The sequence below is a fragment of the Rhamphochromis longiceps genome, linkage group LG8 (assembly GCF_057381845.1).
Source record: "Rhamphochromis longiceps isolate RC_006_pf linkage group LG8, R_longiceps_female_GT1.1, whole genome shotgun sequence".
NCBI classification, from domain to species: domain Eukaryota; kingdom Metazoa; phylum Chordata; class Actinopteri; order Cichliformes; family Cichlidae; genus Rhamphochromis; species Rhamphochromis longiceps.
In genome coordinates this window covers 20,949,313-20,966,682 of record NC_140564.1, presented here as the reverse complement: position 1 = coordinate 20,966,682, position 17,370 = coordinate 20,949,313, and the positions used below count along the sequence as shown (strand labels likewise).

Sequence of the window (17,370 nt, the reverse complement as noted above, 5' to 3'; positions counted from 1 at the left end):
TTTTCTATGTTCACTTCAATGTTTCCCCCTTAATTTGAACTTTGAAATCTTTCAGTTCAGCAGAACTTTGAATATGTCCTTCAATAGTATGCTCTGCACATCCAAAGTGAAGTTCTCCATACTAAATATTATGTTATGTTTCTGTTGTATGTGTGAGTCAAGTGCAGATGATTTGGTAAACCTCACTGACTTATCATAATAAATAAGAATTGGGTATGTGGAAAGTAATATACAGGGATAGAGAGACAGCACTAAGGGGTAGTGCCAGTGGAATGATATAAGGAAAAAAAACAGCAATAAATGTTAGAGGGGTAAGGCTCCAAAAGCAAATGGAAAGGCAGAGAAAATATAATCTAGAGAAATACCAGTCTGCTTCAGAGATGGGATATGAGAAGAAAATGGTAGACAGGGAATAAGGGACAGATAAGCACAAAAAGAAGCTGATATAACAAAAGATGGAAGAGACATTCCCAAGCATCAAAGGAAAGCAGTAATAAATATTAAAATCACCTTGAAAACTCCACCCACGCACACTCACAAGGGAAAAATGTCTAACTAACAAATCAGTTTACGTCTGCCTGTGTATGTGTGTTCTTAGCTTAGCTTGACATCTCTTCGTCCCATCCACATCAAACTTGATGGATGTACTGCTAAGGACTTGAGTAAGTGCAGTGCCAAACATGAGGTGATTAGAATGAGGGGTAGCCTCATTTTGGTGGTCTCTTCCCTGCTGCTAGGCAAACAATCACCATTATCAAAAGCCTTATCATCAAAGGCAAATGTATGCTGTCATGACGCAATATATCAGTCCAGATCGTGTTATATGCTATGCTGCAATATCATATGTGACCATGATGTCACAGGATGAGTTTGAAAGAAGATCAAAGTGGATCATTTCAAAGAATAAGATGTCAGGATTAGAATTTTAGATTAATACAAGTTATTGGGACTGAAACAAGACCACATCCAAATAACGTATAAGACAGCCTGGGCTAATAAGTGTATTGAGGTCGCTGCAGTAGTATTATAAATCTTAAGTTTCGGTCTAATGTTACTTTGGATGGCAGAGGATTAGACAGGTATTTATTAAAGCACTTCAAAGTATGACCAATCAAATAGACATTAGTGAGTCTAATAAAACTGGGGTTGTGCTATTTAATTTGCAGTTATGCAGGCCAGAGTTTTAAAAACAGATATCATTAGTCTTGTAGCAATAGACAGGCAAGTACCCAAACAAGTCTTTCTTCAGCAGCAGGAGCGTTGTGCAAAGTTTAAACTAGTTTAAAGATGATTCACATTCACTTGCATCTAGTCCTCCACTACCAGGCATGGAATAATGCCATACAGGTGATATAAGGTGCTGATACATGGATGCATTGCTACCTTCCAAGAAAGGCAGCAATGCACTGACAAAATGCAACTGAGAATAAACAGCTAATAAACAAACTGATTGAAATGTGGCACCCAAGTTTAAAATGTTTTTGTGTCATGCAGCTAATGACAAAATGCCTAAAGAGAAGATGGTTCTTTGCTAAGTTGTCTGTTATGTGCACGTTATACCAAATAATTAGACATTTTCAGGAGCAGGGTGGAGGAAACCTTTGAGGAGTGGAGCTATGGACATTATATTCATCTTTATTGAACAACAGTACAAGATCATGATGGTGACGTACAAACTGCATCCAAGAGAGAAACAGCCAAGTCATACTGCTATGGCAATACCAGCTCTTTCAATCCACACAGACAGCATGCTAGCACAAAGCTAGCAAAGAACACAGAGTCATTGGCTGAGTGCATGTCGACATTTCCAGAGTATGATCTTCAAGTGATGAGTAGCTAGGCTCCAAACATTGTAAAATTCATTTCTACCTGTTCCTGCTTCTATACTACAATCGCTTTTGAGACTCTTTGATCTAATTTTCAATTTTACTCCATGTTGTTAGTTTCGTGTTCATATGTATGCACTAATTATATTGTACATATTTTCATTAGGATACTTGGTAATTATGTGAAAGTGGTCATGATACGGAGTAATGCAAAAGTCATTCAACAAGTAACGACAAATTAAATTCTACTGTGAGTGCAATGAGTAATTACGTAACTTAAATACTCACTGCATTACTTTAAAGAACAATGACAAGTAATGAGTAATGCTTTACTTTCTTTTTAGTAATAACCCCAATATCAGTTTTATGTGGACAACACTGGTTCATTCGTTGAGATAGTTGCCTTTTTTACGCTTAAATGATTCATAGGTCGGTTTAACAAACAAAGAGAAACTTTGAAAGGGTTTTTGAAACTACTGCTCAACACCCAGTTTATTAGCATCATGACCAGAATTATAACAACGTCTGGCTCTGTAGAAGCCAAAAAATAAAGCAGTGAGGAGGGGTTTGGGACTTTTGCACAGTACCTTTATAAACAATCAAGGAAATGGCTTTTCAAACACTAGGCTACATTAATAGCTTAATATCTTTAGTGATTGATGTGTCGTGCTGGTTCGTGATACACAATCGGCAAATTTATTTATATCCTCACTTCTAATGCAACGTTGACCACACAGCTGTGAGTGTGGGTTCATTCACAGTGTGAGTGTCACCTCATGGTGAACTGTTAGTGAGTAGAAGCAGATTGTCACGCTCATGAAATTTTATGTCACATTTTTTTCCTAGAACATCTAAAAAGGTTTCTGGTATGACAAAGTTATCATAACAGGACAGGGTGAAGACAAAGGGGAAAAGCGGGATATCTAGTTGATTATGTACGGTGAAGTTTTCATTTTTTTAATTTACCATCCTGACATAGAGGTAATTACTCAGGTTCAGCAAAACAAATTAAAGTATTTAGTGTTTAGAAAAGAGCATGTTGACCATCAAGCTCAGTGTGTGACCACTTGAGCATAACATTTCAGCCTTTTTTGTTGGCTCTTGTTCACATGCGTTTATAAGTCACAGTCAATTAAAACAAACAGTGAAGCACCTATGCACATGCTAGCTTCAAATTAGTTCATAATCAGTCAAGTTAAAACTTCAATTAATGTTTCTCACTTGTCTCGCAGAGAAATTTTAGATGTGAATAAGCTGACAACGGCTAAAGTAAGCAATTTGTGTGCTACAAATCAAAATGATTTCAGCAATAAGTACTAAGATGTTATTAATTGGAGGTAGTGCCAAGTTTCTAGTGACGAAGACAAACAAGAGCATAAGAGTTTGGAGTAATTACAACTTTCAACAGCTTTGCCCGAAAGCTTGATTTGACTCATTGTATGTTTAATCATCTTGGGATTGAGGCTCATTAAAAATATACTGGTACACTTCTCACCCGGCAAACGAAAAGTGAGTAAATATATTCCTACCTAGGGAGCAAGGCTAATTAAAACAACCTAGTACCCTTGTCGTGTGATGGTCCAAAAAGTTAAAAGCAACCGCTCATCCTGGGACATGGGCTCATTAATAAAACACCAGCACTTGTGTCATAAGGGGACCATAACTGAGTAAAACATTGTCTGTCAAAAGGGTACCCAGGCTCATTAAAACATACTATTCTTGTTATAAGCAGTTCCACCAGGATAATGACCGGATCTGTAACTGAATCCAAGTAGGCATGTGTGGTAGGGTTGGACGATGTCTACCACATTGCAAGACTTTTATAAGTTACTCCTCCATTTGAGTGTGAGTAATCCTATAGTCACACTTGGAAAACTGGTGTTTGAGCCCACAGCACTACCAAATTATTGCAACTGTGTGCAATGACATTGCAGTATTCTTGCCTTTGAAATGGTTACTGCAAAGATGGGTAGCAGGTCTCTGACCACTCGCACTCTGTTGCTGTCTTCCAAAACAAATTTGGTCAGTCCTTTATCAATCAGATAAAGGACTGACCAATGAATGTAGCCATCAATGAATGGGATCAAGTTAGCAAGTGCATGCAATCTCTTTGTGATAATACAGAGATCAAATGTGATCATTTGACCACATACACTGGGATTCACTTAAATTCACTATATAAACTGTTTACAATCAGAGTCCAGCCAGAACCTCATAGACTTAAAGCAGTAATTCAGAAATTCTTCCACAAATAGTGACATAGTTGTTGCAAGAAGGAAACTTAACTACAAAATGACACAGGTACTCAGTAACTTTGCTTTGACTGCCATATACTGGCTGGCAACTTGTTGAGCCAAGTCCTCCTTTGCAAAGAGACATGTGCAAACCTTTGTATTTGCCATTTAATCTGTTGGAAAATGATTGCAATCAGTTTGATTTGGATGACAATTGTTTGCAGACATGTTCCCTCCCACCAGGTTACCTGCACAGGAACTACTTGCAATGGGTCTCTGACTGCAAAACAATTCAGTGCAATCATTGGCTAACCACCAACGTTTCCTAACTGAACAAAACTTGTTATATTTTTACTCTACTGTTACTGAGCTATAATATCTATAATATCAATATAGTAAATATATAGATAGTGTGTTTGTTATAACATGGTATTTGTTCTGTGTTTTAATGGGATGAGCCAAATAAAATGAACATTAACACTCTTGATTGAGCCTTTAAAGATGCTGGATCTCATTTAACTTTGGGCATGTGTTACATAAGGATAACTTGTAAGGGGAAATGCACTTTTAAAACTTAGTTTGAAGCAAGATACCAAAATTGAGGCTAGTTTTTTTTTGTTTTAACATTTTGGCTGATCAGTGCACGTTCCCCTTCTATCTCTGCGCAGATGCATGGGCGCTCAAAGACGCTCACCTCTGACTAACACCCCTGTCACTTAAATGCCAACCAGATAAATCTCAAGGACTAAGAGTTAAATGGAATATTAATATTCAGATAAATCGAGCAGAAAGTCAAGAGAGTTTTACGCTGAGCTCTCCCATAGGTGATGACTTCATTTATCCTTCACCTTGCTTCAGCTTCCCCTAGGTTCAGAGAAATCAGAATGTGGATATTTTTTCAGCATTACAATAACTTGTAGGCAACTTTTCCCCTTTAGTTATTGCTCGTGTTAAACTCATTGGATATTACTGATATATTGTGAAGTGATAGAAGAGATACTCTTTATCACTTGGGCTGTAAAGCAAGTGATTTAAAGATTGAAACACCCACCAGGGCTGGACTGGGACAAAAAAAATCAGCCCGGGCATTTTGACTAGTGACCGGCCCACCATGGTATTATAGGAAAAGCCAAAGAGCCTTTATAATAAACTTAAACCTACACCATCCTCCCTATTCTGGTATTCTAAACAGTATTTAGCAAAAATATAAAACAACCTAATTTATAATTACATATACCTAACTAATAGGGTTGCCAACTCCCAGCAAAAAAAAAAGAAAAAAAAAGGGAACCACTCCCGTACCCTCTGCTTCAAGATGCTTAATTGACAAAACCGATTTTAATTTAATGCACGTATAAAACAAATTCACAGAAATCTATTATTTTTCTCCAGTAATTAAATGGATTGAACATCTTTCTTCAACAGAATAGCAGACTGCACAGATGGTACCTTCCCAAAGGAAAGAATACTATAACTTACTAGGGTATATACTAGACTTGATATTTACTGAATACAATAATGGACTTCTATACATTTTACATCAGATGAAAACTTTGGTTGGAAGATTCAGATAATTATTTATTGAAAGCTAAATATTTTAAATGAGAATAAGAAAGAAAAGTATTTCTTTGTGCCCCCCTCTCCCTGTTAATGCCCTGCCTGGCCCCCTGGCAAAACTTTGCTAGACCCGCCCCTGCACAGTTACCAGCTGTCAGCTACATAGAAAAGGATCCTGGTGTTATTTGTCTCTCAGAAACAGTTCATAACTTCCCTTCAACTCATTCATGTCACCTAAAAGGTAAACCTGTTTCTCCGTCACCTGTTCAGCTCTGATGATTCAGTAAGGATATCTCCTGGTTTCATCTTCATGTTTCCCTCTCACCACATATCCAAACCGATATCATGACGAGCAGCTTTTACAGCTGTGGCTCCAGCAAACATCAGCTGATAGTAGAAATTAACATTAAATACATTCTAACAACAGCTGATCAAGCTTAAATGTGCTGCTGTTGTGTAGCGCGACCTCCGCTGGTTTCCTCTTTCTGGCGCAAGAGAAACGCCAATCAGCTGATCATTGATGAGTTTCATGATTGAATTAGCATCTTTCTAGCTGAAGTAGTACGGGACAAATTGCGTTCCTTTTCACCTCAACTATAAAGTTCGACCTCCTCGGCTGTAATTGGTTCAGCCCAGAGTCGATCATGACCAACTGGCCAATCCACCACATCATTTATACCGTTAAAAAAAGAAAAGAAATAAAACCCCATCGGCCCATAAAAATGAAAAATCACGAGCGGCCCACTGGGTATGCCCGATGGCCAGTGCAGCCCTGACACCCACCTTAATATTTACATTGGAATCAATAGCATGTCTTTGGTTAGGTAGGCTATTCTGCTTTTGCTTCTTTTGTTTCTTCTTCTTGTATATTATTTGTAATTTCAATGAAACTTTCATATAAATGCAACTATTACATGACATTTACTAAATTAGTCCGTCTTTAAATCTGTCTGTAAACAAGACAAAGGACTTTAGGTGATGACCATATACATTTACAACATAAAGATCCCCATTAAATTGCTATTTCTAACTTTGAGCTTGTAATAGGTTGCAGTTTCACTGTGGTGGTTCACTGTCAGGTTTGCCTCCCCAACTTTTTTTGGAGTCTTGTGAGGTTTACTATCAACATTCTTATCCGTCATGCAGCGCCAACAGGGAGGTGTCTAATTAGTCCCAAATTCATTCTGCAGCATGACAATGGTCCCAAACATACAGCCAGAGTCATAAAGAACCATCTTCAGAGACAAGGAGTCCTGCAACAGATGGTATGGCCCCCGCAGAGCCCTGATCGTAACTTCATCATGGCATTCTGGGATTTCATAAATAGAGATGGCACGATACCACTTTTTTATGTCCGATACCGATACCGATATCATAAATTTGGATATCTGCCGATACCGATATGAATCCGATATAGTGTTTTTTAATCAACAAAACTGTTTTTTTTTAAATATCTTGCTGCATTTTGTATAAGTTCATACTCAAGTTTAAAACAACAACTACACTAAAGCTATTCTGTTATACCTGTATGCAAAAAAAAATATTTCATAGTTCAGCAATACTGATCAATCTAATAAACTTAAACCTACACCATCCTCCCTATTCTGGTATTTTAAAGAGTACTTAGCGTAAATATTAAGCAACCTAACTAATAGGGTTCCAACTCCCAGCAACAACAAAAATAAATAAATAAAAAATAGGGAACCACCCCTCACCCTCCACCTCATGATGCTTAATCGACGTAATCAACCTTAATTTGATGCAGTGTGGAAAAAAATGCACAGAAATAAATTATTTTTCAAGAAATATTAAATAGATTCAACATCTTTCTTCAACAAAATTGCAGAATTCACAGATGGTGCCTTCCCAAAGGAAAAAGTACTATAGCTTACTAGGGTATGTTAGACTTAATAGTCACTATATACAGTAATTGACTTCTATTCATTTTACATCAAATTAAAACTTTGGGTGTCAGATAATTATTTATTAAAAGCTAGACATTTTAAATGAGAATAAGAAAGAAAAGTATGTCTTAGGGCATTAACAGGGAAAAGGGGGCACAATCGGCCCCCCTGGCTAAACTTTGCTAGATCCGCCCCTGCACAGTTACCAGCGTCAGCTACGTAGAAAAAGATCCTCGAGTAGAAAGTAATATTAAATAAATTCTAACAACAGCTGATCAAGCTTAAACGTGCTGCTGTTGTTCAGCCGCTGGTTTCCTCTTTCTGGTGCAAAGTGGGCCAAAAACAAACAAGAGACACGGACTCACGACAGAAAAGCCGATCAGCTGATCATTAAGCAGTTTCATGATTGAAGTAGCAGCAAGAAGAGGCAGTCGCTCCATATATCGCTTGTTAAGCTTAACGCAGGCATGCTTTACAAACATTCAGAGATGGACTTACACACTTGCTTTACTTCTCTCGGGGATAACTTTGTTGGAGATGAAATGCCGGGTTGCTAGCGAAGCTCCACATGCTATCCAGACCACCGATAGGTCCCGCATGCCACAGCCGCTCTATCACGTGATGCATACTGCTCCGACGTGCTAACGTTCTGAGGTGAGTTACGGCCTGTTGCAAGTTTTGTGAGGTGCTTTCGTGATATTTAATGGATCGGATTACATTTTTTATTTTTCTCCGATATCCGATCCAGTAATTTAGGTCAGTATCGGACCGATACCGATACGTAATATCGGATCGGTCCATCTCTAGTCATAAACAGACACGAGCAACTGAGATGAACTGTGGCAACTCCTCCAAGACTTTACCTGCTGGACACGTTGAACAACTGTGTTTACGTGTAAAACCCAAACACCAATAAAGCTATTACTTTTCCATATGCAGCCTCTTCAAACCACCATATTGGTATTTCAACAGCAGAAATATAGTTTGGTCTGCTGAACCAAGGTGCAATACAGTACTTTGAGCCATGACAATAATTCAGCAAAAAAGAAAAAGAAAAAAAATCATCATTATTTTATGCATAATTGAGATAAAAATTTACTTTTTTCAGGGTGAGCAGGGAGGACTATCGCTACATGGTACACTGCATGTAAGTCATAAAATCAAAAAGAATCAATAACCCACGAAGCGTGGCTTAAGCAGATGGTATTAATTCTGAAGTACTGGCAGAAATGGGTATAAAATGTAATATAAACAGGAAAAAAGCTGCAGTAGATGTTAGAATAAAAAGTAAAAGCGATTACATTCAAGATCCCCAGACAAGACCTTGTCACACATGAAATCATGAAAGAATAAAAAATCCTGCACTTTACTACCTAAAATAAGCCTTGACTCAAAAAAGTCATGCACAGTGCTGATATTAAAGCAGACTGAAGTACTGAATGAGACACATGAGACAAAACAAAGAGACAAAGTGGAGAGGGAGGACAGTGATCAGGACATGCAAAGAGAAACTCGCTTTACCTTCCGTGTCTTGGCCAAGGCAGGTTGATAGCATCAGCAGATACAGGACTCCCATTCCTGTTACACTTGACCATTTGCACCAGCCCCATGACAGCGGCCCCGTTAAGCGCATTCTAACCATCTTCACCACCATGCTTCACCAAGCATCCAGCTGGGCGAACAGAGAGAGACAGAGCAGACAGTTAGTCCCAATCAACTGATTCACTTTTAGCTGTGCAGTGTGCAACATTGAAAGCAGCAGCATAAAAACATCTGGTGGCCTCACTCATTGGAAAATAGAGAAGAAAAAAAAATTCAAGTAAATTGCAGGTGTTGCCTTTATGTAATGCCTGACCCGTACCCAGGGTCTCAGTGAAATGCAATCTGGAAGCATATTTAGAGATTCTCTCCACAACTAAAAGAAACAGGCAGCAGGCAAAAGGAGTTGCAGAGCATTTGATTGCAAGTCTTCTGAGAGAGCAGAGAGACTCTGCAGAGGGTTATGGATATGGTTAAGCTTAGATTAATGTAATGTGAAAAACACTTCACCTGCAATCTACTCCCTTGCATTTGAATCTCAGCTTACCAAGTTTGACTTCTTGGAAATGGATGCACCGATTTCCCATCCCTTCAGTAGAAAAAGACACTTTCCATATTGACATCGCCCTCCATTACATCCCTATGGGTGAGACATCATCCCAATCCAAAGCTCAGATATCATTTAATATTCGTTTTGTGTCTGTACCTCACAGCCACTTCGTGGCAATCTAACATCTTTGATCAATCGTTGTGCTCGTGCATGAAAGCAAATGATTGTTTCACAGGGATTGCCGCCACAATGGGAAATATAGAAACCTGTGGATGATGAGAGGAAAGGAAATATTTTTGTGCAGTGTAAAATGCCAGTGGTGCTAACAACATTTCAGATCTTGCGGTGGAAAATGTGCCACATTTGAAATGCTCCACAGAAGAGCGGAGAGATATATTAAGCTGGCGTGCATGCAGTCTTGTCTGTGTGTGAGTGTGTTTTAACCACTTAGGATGAGATTCATTAAATGTCATAGTGAGAACACAGAGATGAAGGGGAAAAAGTTTCTTTGAAGTTAAAGAAACATTTGTATACTGTCTGACTCTGTGTGTACATATCTATTAATTGGTCTTGGATTGGTTTGTAGCAGCATCATTTAAAGTGAGTTCAGTTAAGTACAAGGAAAAACATCTTTCAGTCACTCACGATACTGACACACAACTCTACATTAATCTAAACACTCTCAGTCAAGGGTGAGCCACACCTAAGCTCTCTTATGTATGATCTAAGGTCTGGTAACTGTCTGTTAATGTTCAAACCCTTGCAATTTTAGCTTTTAATTGAACGCAGTTCCTACAAATCAGATAGATATTTGTTAAATGTCACGGCTTAAACACAGAGCTGAGTACAAGGGAAATTCAAAATAGCACTCATAATATCAAATCAAGCACCTCCATGCTGTGCTTTCATCTTTCTATCAGAGCTGTAGTGTTTTTCTGCACAAGGTTTCAGTTACTTACATCTGTAGCTACAGAGGACGAGTCAAGCGCCGACACTGACGGTGTCTCTTGTTAAAAGTTCATTTCTCCCAATCATGGAATTCAATTACGTGAAATATTCGAGATAGTGAACTATAATATGCAAGCACCTTACCCTTGTTTCATTCTTTATCTGCTTAGTTTTGCAGTCACACTGAGAACATTATTTAATCTGCATAAAAAATTAACCTGAGCAGGACCTTAATATACTGATACTGAACTCAACTAGGCTTATTCAGTTAGGACAACATTAACTGCTCCTCATCATGCAAAATCTGCTGTCTGTTTAATTAGAGACTAATTTATGAATCTCCCGTGGCAGAAATTCCTGTGACAGAGTCAAATTACTTTTGCCCAACCCTCTGAGTGGAGATAAAGTTGGCTGACAATGAAAATAAAACTGTGATATTCCACCAAACCTCTGAGGGGAAACTCTGTAGTGACTGGGACTTGAACTAAGAGCAGCTTTATTTAACAAGTGCCTCTTAGACTAAGTGATTCTCATAACCGAGTATGACATATTAATAACAAGTTTTTCCAGCTCTACGCGCGTACGTTTCCAGCTTTAGAAATGACAGTGTCACAGCAAGCCTGCAGGAATCTTAAAGCTCCTTGGATATTGTAGAGACATGCTGTCTCAACAGAGAAAGGATGTCTCAGCTTCAGAAGAGGGAGCCAGAACAATGCCCCAGGGCCCAGAAGGTAAAAGCAGCCCAGTATTAAGCGGGCACTACCACACTGCAAAGAATGCATATATTTGCTGTCAAGTCCTGGATCTTCTTGGGAGCCAGAGCTGAACTTTATGTAGTTTACATTTTCCTTATGAACTGAATTTTAGCTGCACATATTTACTCAATTATTCCAAACTCCACTAATTAAAAATAAGCGGAGCTTCTGAAAAGTTTTGCTGGCACTGGTCGTGCTGGAAAGTGTATTACTGTATGTGTGGGATCGCTTTTATGGCAACAAGTGTCTTTTAGCAGCATTTTAAGTGTTTAACAAGCCAAAGCAAAAAAAAAAAAGTTGCGTAAAAGAAGAAGAGAGCGGAATGAATGCACTGTCAGGACTTTAGATTGGAGTGGTTGTGTCAATGAATTTGCCGAGCATAAGGTCGAAAGATGAAGTACTGATGGGTGAGCAGTTCGTCTTTCTGCTTTTGTAAAGAATTCATGTGTGGAAAAACTGTAAAAGATCTAGAAGTTGATCCAGTGGAAATGATTCTTGAATGAAAGATTCGATAATGAGGGATTCGCTTGTTTGGAAGGTTACCCCATCCGGTCAGTCTGTGGGGACCTGTGGTTAATGGGCTTCTCCATTTTTTCCCCCCATGCCTGTAGACATCACAGTTGTCTTTCTGTTACTTTAGCAAGTTGCATTTACTCCAGTGTGATGTGGTGGTATGTCAGCCCCGGGGCCAGTCACGGAGGTGTTAGGCCTGTGGGCAGTTGGGTCTAATTTTTATGAGTCCTAAATGTTTCAAAACTTTGAGTGCACATCTTACACACATCATTGTTTTCATCCTGTACATTGACACAGTGCCTCTTTCTATTAAATATGCAGACATTTTCAGAGCTTCTCCCCCTTCTAACATGAACCACCCAGATCAATCAAAGTTTGAACCAAAACTGCAAGCGAGGCAGCTGTTTATTCTTTTCTTCTTTTTTTTTTTAAAGGGCCAAACAAAATTATGCCAGTGTGTTACATAATGACATACAGAAGTCACCGATAGAGGGTGAGAGTCTAAACAATGCAAACTAGCCAGGACTGTTTGGACACGAAGGAACCTTTATAGTGGAATTTCAGCTGTGCAACTGTGTTTAGCTATTAAAAATCCTATAAAATGCATAACAAAACTGAAAACCAAGCAATCAAGTGAGCACACTAATAAACTATAGTGTCAGTTACTCAGAAAACATCCACAAAGTAAAATAAGCTAAAGGAGATAAGTTGCTAAGCGACTGTCTTGATAGATTTTGTGTGTGTATTTATGAATTGATTCATTGCACTTAAATACATACTGCACAATGTGATTAACTGAATCAATTAATCATATTCTGCAGCTAAATTGTGTGGCGGTTTGCACTGTGCATAACAAAATGCCAGCTCACTTTGCTGCTGTTAGTGGTGCTAGCGCTAGCAGGCTTTTCTTCTTTGCATCCATGCCCTTCTGCTCAATGTAGTGTTGCATTGTTCAGATTACAAGAGAGAATATGGCAGTTTACTCTACCACAGCCAAAATACAGGAGTTGGCTATCTGTGTCCTTTCATAAATAGCCATGTTACAGTCATAGCTAATGCTTGTGTTTTATGCTTTTGTATAGTTGCTAAAAGCAACTGTGAATAATTATTTAGCCGGTTAGCTCCATTAGCTCCCTGTTAGTAACCACTATCTTCAAAGCAGTCTCTTCCTCCTCTTTGCCTGCTTAGATCAGCTCTCCTTTCACCTTGCTTGTTTACAACCTTCCATCACGAAGCGAGCTGCTGCTGTTTGCTGGGACTAGAGGCAGTTTGCTGAGTAACATCTTACAACTGATAGTTTATTGCCATTAACAATAATAAAATATGATACCAGCAAGTATTTCTGGTGCTGACTAGTAAGAGAAGGAATGCTCTAATCATCTGCTTGCATTCACCCTTAAAAATCATGGCATCATTCATTAAAGCTGATTAACCTCCTTAGGGAAGCATGGATGTCATATTATGATCCTGATAAAACACCAAAGAGCTCAAAAGGTGAGTTTGAAGTGTATTTAAATGACAAATGAAACACAAAACATAATTTGTCAGAGTTATAAAGTATTAGTGGATTTTTTTTCAACATAATTGGGTCAATTTTATATCATAAATTTAATCCTTTTTCCCAATAATCAACCACAGGTGATGCTATATTCAAGGTTCTCAAATAACCTTAACTCCTAACTCCTAGCAAAATCCCATGATGCATATTTAATTTGTACATTGAGCAACTACAAGCATACAGATATCCTAAAGCGTACAGGCTAAATATGTCATGGCATTTATTATGGACATGATGTGTATAAGCATAGCAGATACAGTATGCAAATGAAATTTAGATGTATTTTGAATAATAGCTGTCATCAGTTTCCTCTAAAAATGGTTTAAAAAATAAAACGTGCTTCAGGGTCAAGATGTTACTTTCGATTAAGTATGTAGCCACTCAACAACAATTATTTTAATTGTCACACAAACAATAATGAGTCACAGTTGCCTTTGAAGCCCAGTCACCCTTTGAAGTGAGACTCTCATAAGTTAAAATCACTGAGTTCATAACCTCAAACCTTAACAACCATGGCAGTATTAATCGTAGGTATAGATTTGTGCTTTATTAGACGTCATATTAAAAAGATGAACTCTGACTTTGAGGTCAAGGTCAATGAGATTAGGTGATAAAACTGTGGTATCAGTTCGAAAACCCGGCGTCACCTTGTACTCAAGTTATCGCATTGACAAACTTGGGTGAGTAAGTGCTTAGGGGACAGTAGGAAGGAAAAACACCCTTTTAACAGGAAGAGGTAGAAGCAGGGTCAGGGAGGGGCGGTCATCTGCCGGCACAGCGTGTGGGTGAAGGAAGGAATGTTCCATGAATCATTCGGACATTAAAAATCCACCTAAGACATGAGCCAGTGCTCTGTCTACACAACATGACAGAAAACTTCATAAAGAGCCCATTTCAGATGGTATCTTTTGCATAGCCTATCACAAAGACACATAATTTGCTCAGATTTCTTTAGTTGAATCTATGAAAAATGTCAAAGATATCAAAGTTTGACAGGCACAAAACAGTATTTTTGCACCAACAAGATGATTCCCAAAGCGCTATCAGCCAAAAATCTGCCTTATATACTGGATTTCCACTTTTGTTTGCCCATGTTCCAATAAATTGCTGCACCTATTTCACATTCTCCTAGAAAACAGAAATGAAGGGGCTCAAAAGTTTTTTTTACAGTACTGTATTATCAACAGACATTTGTAATCAATAAATACTGATTTAATCAGAAGGTCTTTTGTTGATTCACTAAGCCTAAATGTCTACGCTGAATATGCAAACAAGATGGGGAAGTTCATCTGAATGAAAGCTCGCCTCAGTAAAAGAATATTACACTGTGCTTCTGCCAAGCAATATGACCCCAGCTTCCTGATTAAGTGTAGATCAATCACAATTAAAGAGATACAGACAGAAAATCCCAGCAGCTTTAATCAGAATTATCAGGCTTGAAAACACTGACAGGCTGTGCCACTTATTTTAAAGTGAGATTGATAAAGTTAATGTGTCCCAAATTTGCCATCCACTTTAATAAATGCTAAATTTATGTTTAATTACAGAAAAAAAGGGAAAAAAAGGCTTGGAAATCATTATTTGTATCCATATGGCGAACTTAAATAGGACACACTTAAAAAAGAAGTCTAAGAGTGCAGAAGTTATTTTATGCCAGTTGGCTTTCCTGGTTGAATAAATATAACTTTGCTTTATCAGTGCTACAGTCAACTATACATGCAAACATGTGTTTTAGAGATTTAACGGTGGAATATTTGATCATAGAGCTAAAAACAAGGATTCTTTTTGCATCATGCATGACACAGAATATTTGATAACAGTTACTGAATGCACCTTTGCATTATAATCACACAGTACTAACACAGTGTTAATACCTGGCCTGCAGTCCACATCAAAACACTGCACTTGTTTTTTGCATAACTAGTTAATACACCAAAGTATACATTTTTTGGTTTATTTTAAGAGAAATGTGCCACATAGATGTTAGCTATATTGTGTCAAAGCTCATTTTTAATGCTTGTTCCTTGTCAGTGGTTGCCAGCGTTGTGCTAGTTGATGTAATAAAAGACGTCAGTACCAGACAATTACAGGGAATTAAAACAATGTTGCCCAGTCAGACAGCTAGACAGATATATCACAAAAAAATCAATTTAAGAACAGCAACAATCCATCTAAGGAATTTCTTGTATCAATAAAAACACATTTTCATATACATTTTTGGACTCATCTCTGTGAAAAAAGAAGTTCTGGATCACAACTGTGAGACTCTTTCTGTGTGTGCATGTCTGTGTTGGGCTGAGTCGCTGCCTCATGTTTAATTCCCTAAAGTTGACAGAGCACTCTGGCAGACAATAGTAGGCCATGTTGTAAGCGTCAGTAACCAGGATGAAGTGTATTAGGGCTGAAGGCGCTTCTCCTCTGGTGGAACTTCAAAAACTTTTATTCCTCCAGAGAGGAGCGGAAATACACCCAGAAGAGAGCGAGCGAGCGCGAGAGAGACTCAGACAAAGGAAACGAAGAGGAAACGTGGAAATGCAGTGGAAACAGAAAAAGGAAACGGAGAAAACAGAGAACAAGAGGAGGGGTGGGTGGAGGGGGGGGGGGGGGGGGTGGCAACAAGAGATTACTTAAGGAAAAAGGAAGCAAGAAAAAAAGAAGGAGACTTTGTCCATGTCAGTACTACACAGACAGAAGAAAAGAGAAAATAGGAAAGAGCCAGAGTCTGCGCCCTGAACTTTAAAGGTGACTGCTTTGATTCAAAGGTTTGCTTAATACCTTGATTTTTTTTTTCCATTTAGAGTTTCCATTATTCTGATGCATTTCCAAACCACTCTTTATCTGAACAATCAGTTACTGAACCAGCCTGCTTTAACCACGTATTGAGTGCTCCAAATGGTTACATTGCATTAGCAACCACAGCACATAGCTAATTAGCAATATTACATAATGGCTTTGTTTAAAGTGTTGCATTTCATCCTGTTTTTTACACCAACGCAAAACCTACTTCTATTAAAAAAAAAAGTTAAATTTACCGCATTGCTTCAATAGGACACGTTAACAGACAATCCTGCTGCTTTTATGCCTCCCTGTCAGAACCTGATATTAACCAAGCAACCGAGAAGAGCATAAGTTATGACAATGATTCGTTTATAGCATCCTAAATAGCTAAAGCAGTTATCTAGATTAGTTATTTGTAGAAAATCAATAAATACATTTATGTGCAGCTATAATATATCTGAACAAGGTTAACCAAGCAAAAATTTGGATCCTGAATCACCATCGACTTCTAGTCTTTTCTCAGCATCTTGTCATGATTGACAAAAATACTTCCAAAGAGTCCAATATAGTTCTTAAACATCACCTTTGGTGTCCTTTTTATATTTTTTAGTAAGCAAAAGCTTCTATACAAGAATTGTCTTCTACCTTTTTTATTGATTCGTTTAAACTTTCTTTAAAAAAAGGAATAATAACATGGAAATACACTTAAGTGATGACTCAAACCCACAATTTTGAGTCCAACATTTTTCCTAAACCCTTGAAGTTTCTGTCGTCGTACCGTGACCAGTTTTGACCATAGAGATGATGTCAGGGTTTAATTTATGTGCTCCTTAAAACTCCTTATCAAATCTTCAGTAGATGGGCAATTTCAAAGGCATTAAAATACTGGTGCATGGGACACTGTGAGCTTTTAAAAGCTCAGCTTAAAGGTGTGCTATAAATGATTTATGCTAATAAAAGTCTGTAAAAGGCACAATGACAACTGACTAGTTTTGTGAACTCAACAAGGGAAACAGCAAAGTGGCATTTTGGAAAGATAGGTGCCCATAAGACGCATTAAAGGCCTAGACCTGGGAGTCGATACATCACATGTTAACAAGAGGATACTGATCGCAGGGTGGGGAGGAAATAAGTAGAGGGTATAGCCAACATATTGGAAGGATAAAGAAGATAATAAGGTAGAAACAATGGCAAACAAAAAAGTTAAG

At 38.2% G+C, this 17,370-nt stretch overlaps 1 protein-coding gene across 1 annotated transcript in view; it reads right to left on the bottom strand.

Moving 5' to 3' along the window:
• LOC146663594 (protocadherin-15-like) overlaps positions 1-17,370 on the bottom strand; it is a 234,345-nt gene that overhangs the window by 195,020 nt on the left and 21,955 nt on the right. The window contains exon 2 of the mRNA XM_085416436.1: positions 9,043-9,193. Within this exon, the coding sequence (XP_085272562.1) occupies positions 9,043-9,175 (133 nt within the window). The 5' untranslated portion in view covers positions 9,176-9,193. The remainder of the gene's footprint in view (positions 1-9,042; positions 9,194-17,370) is intronic.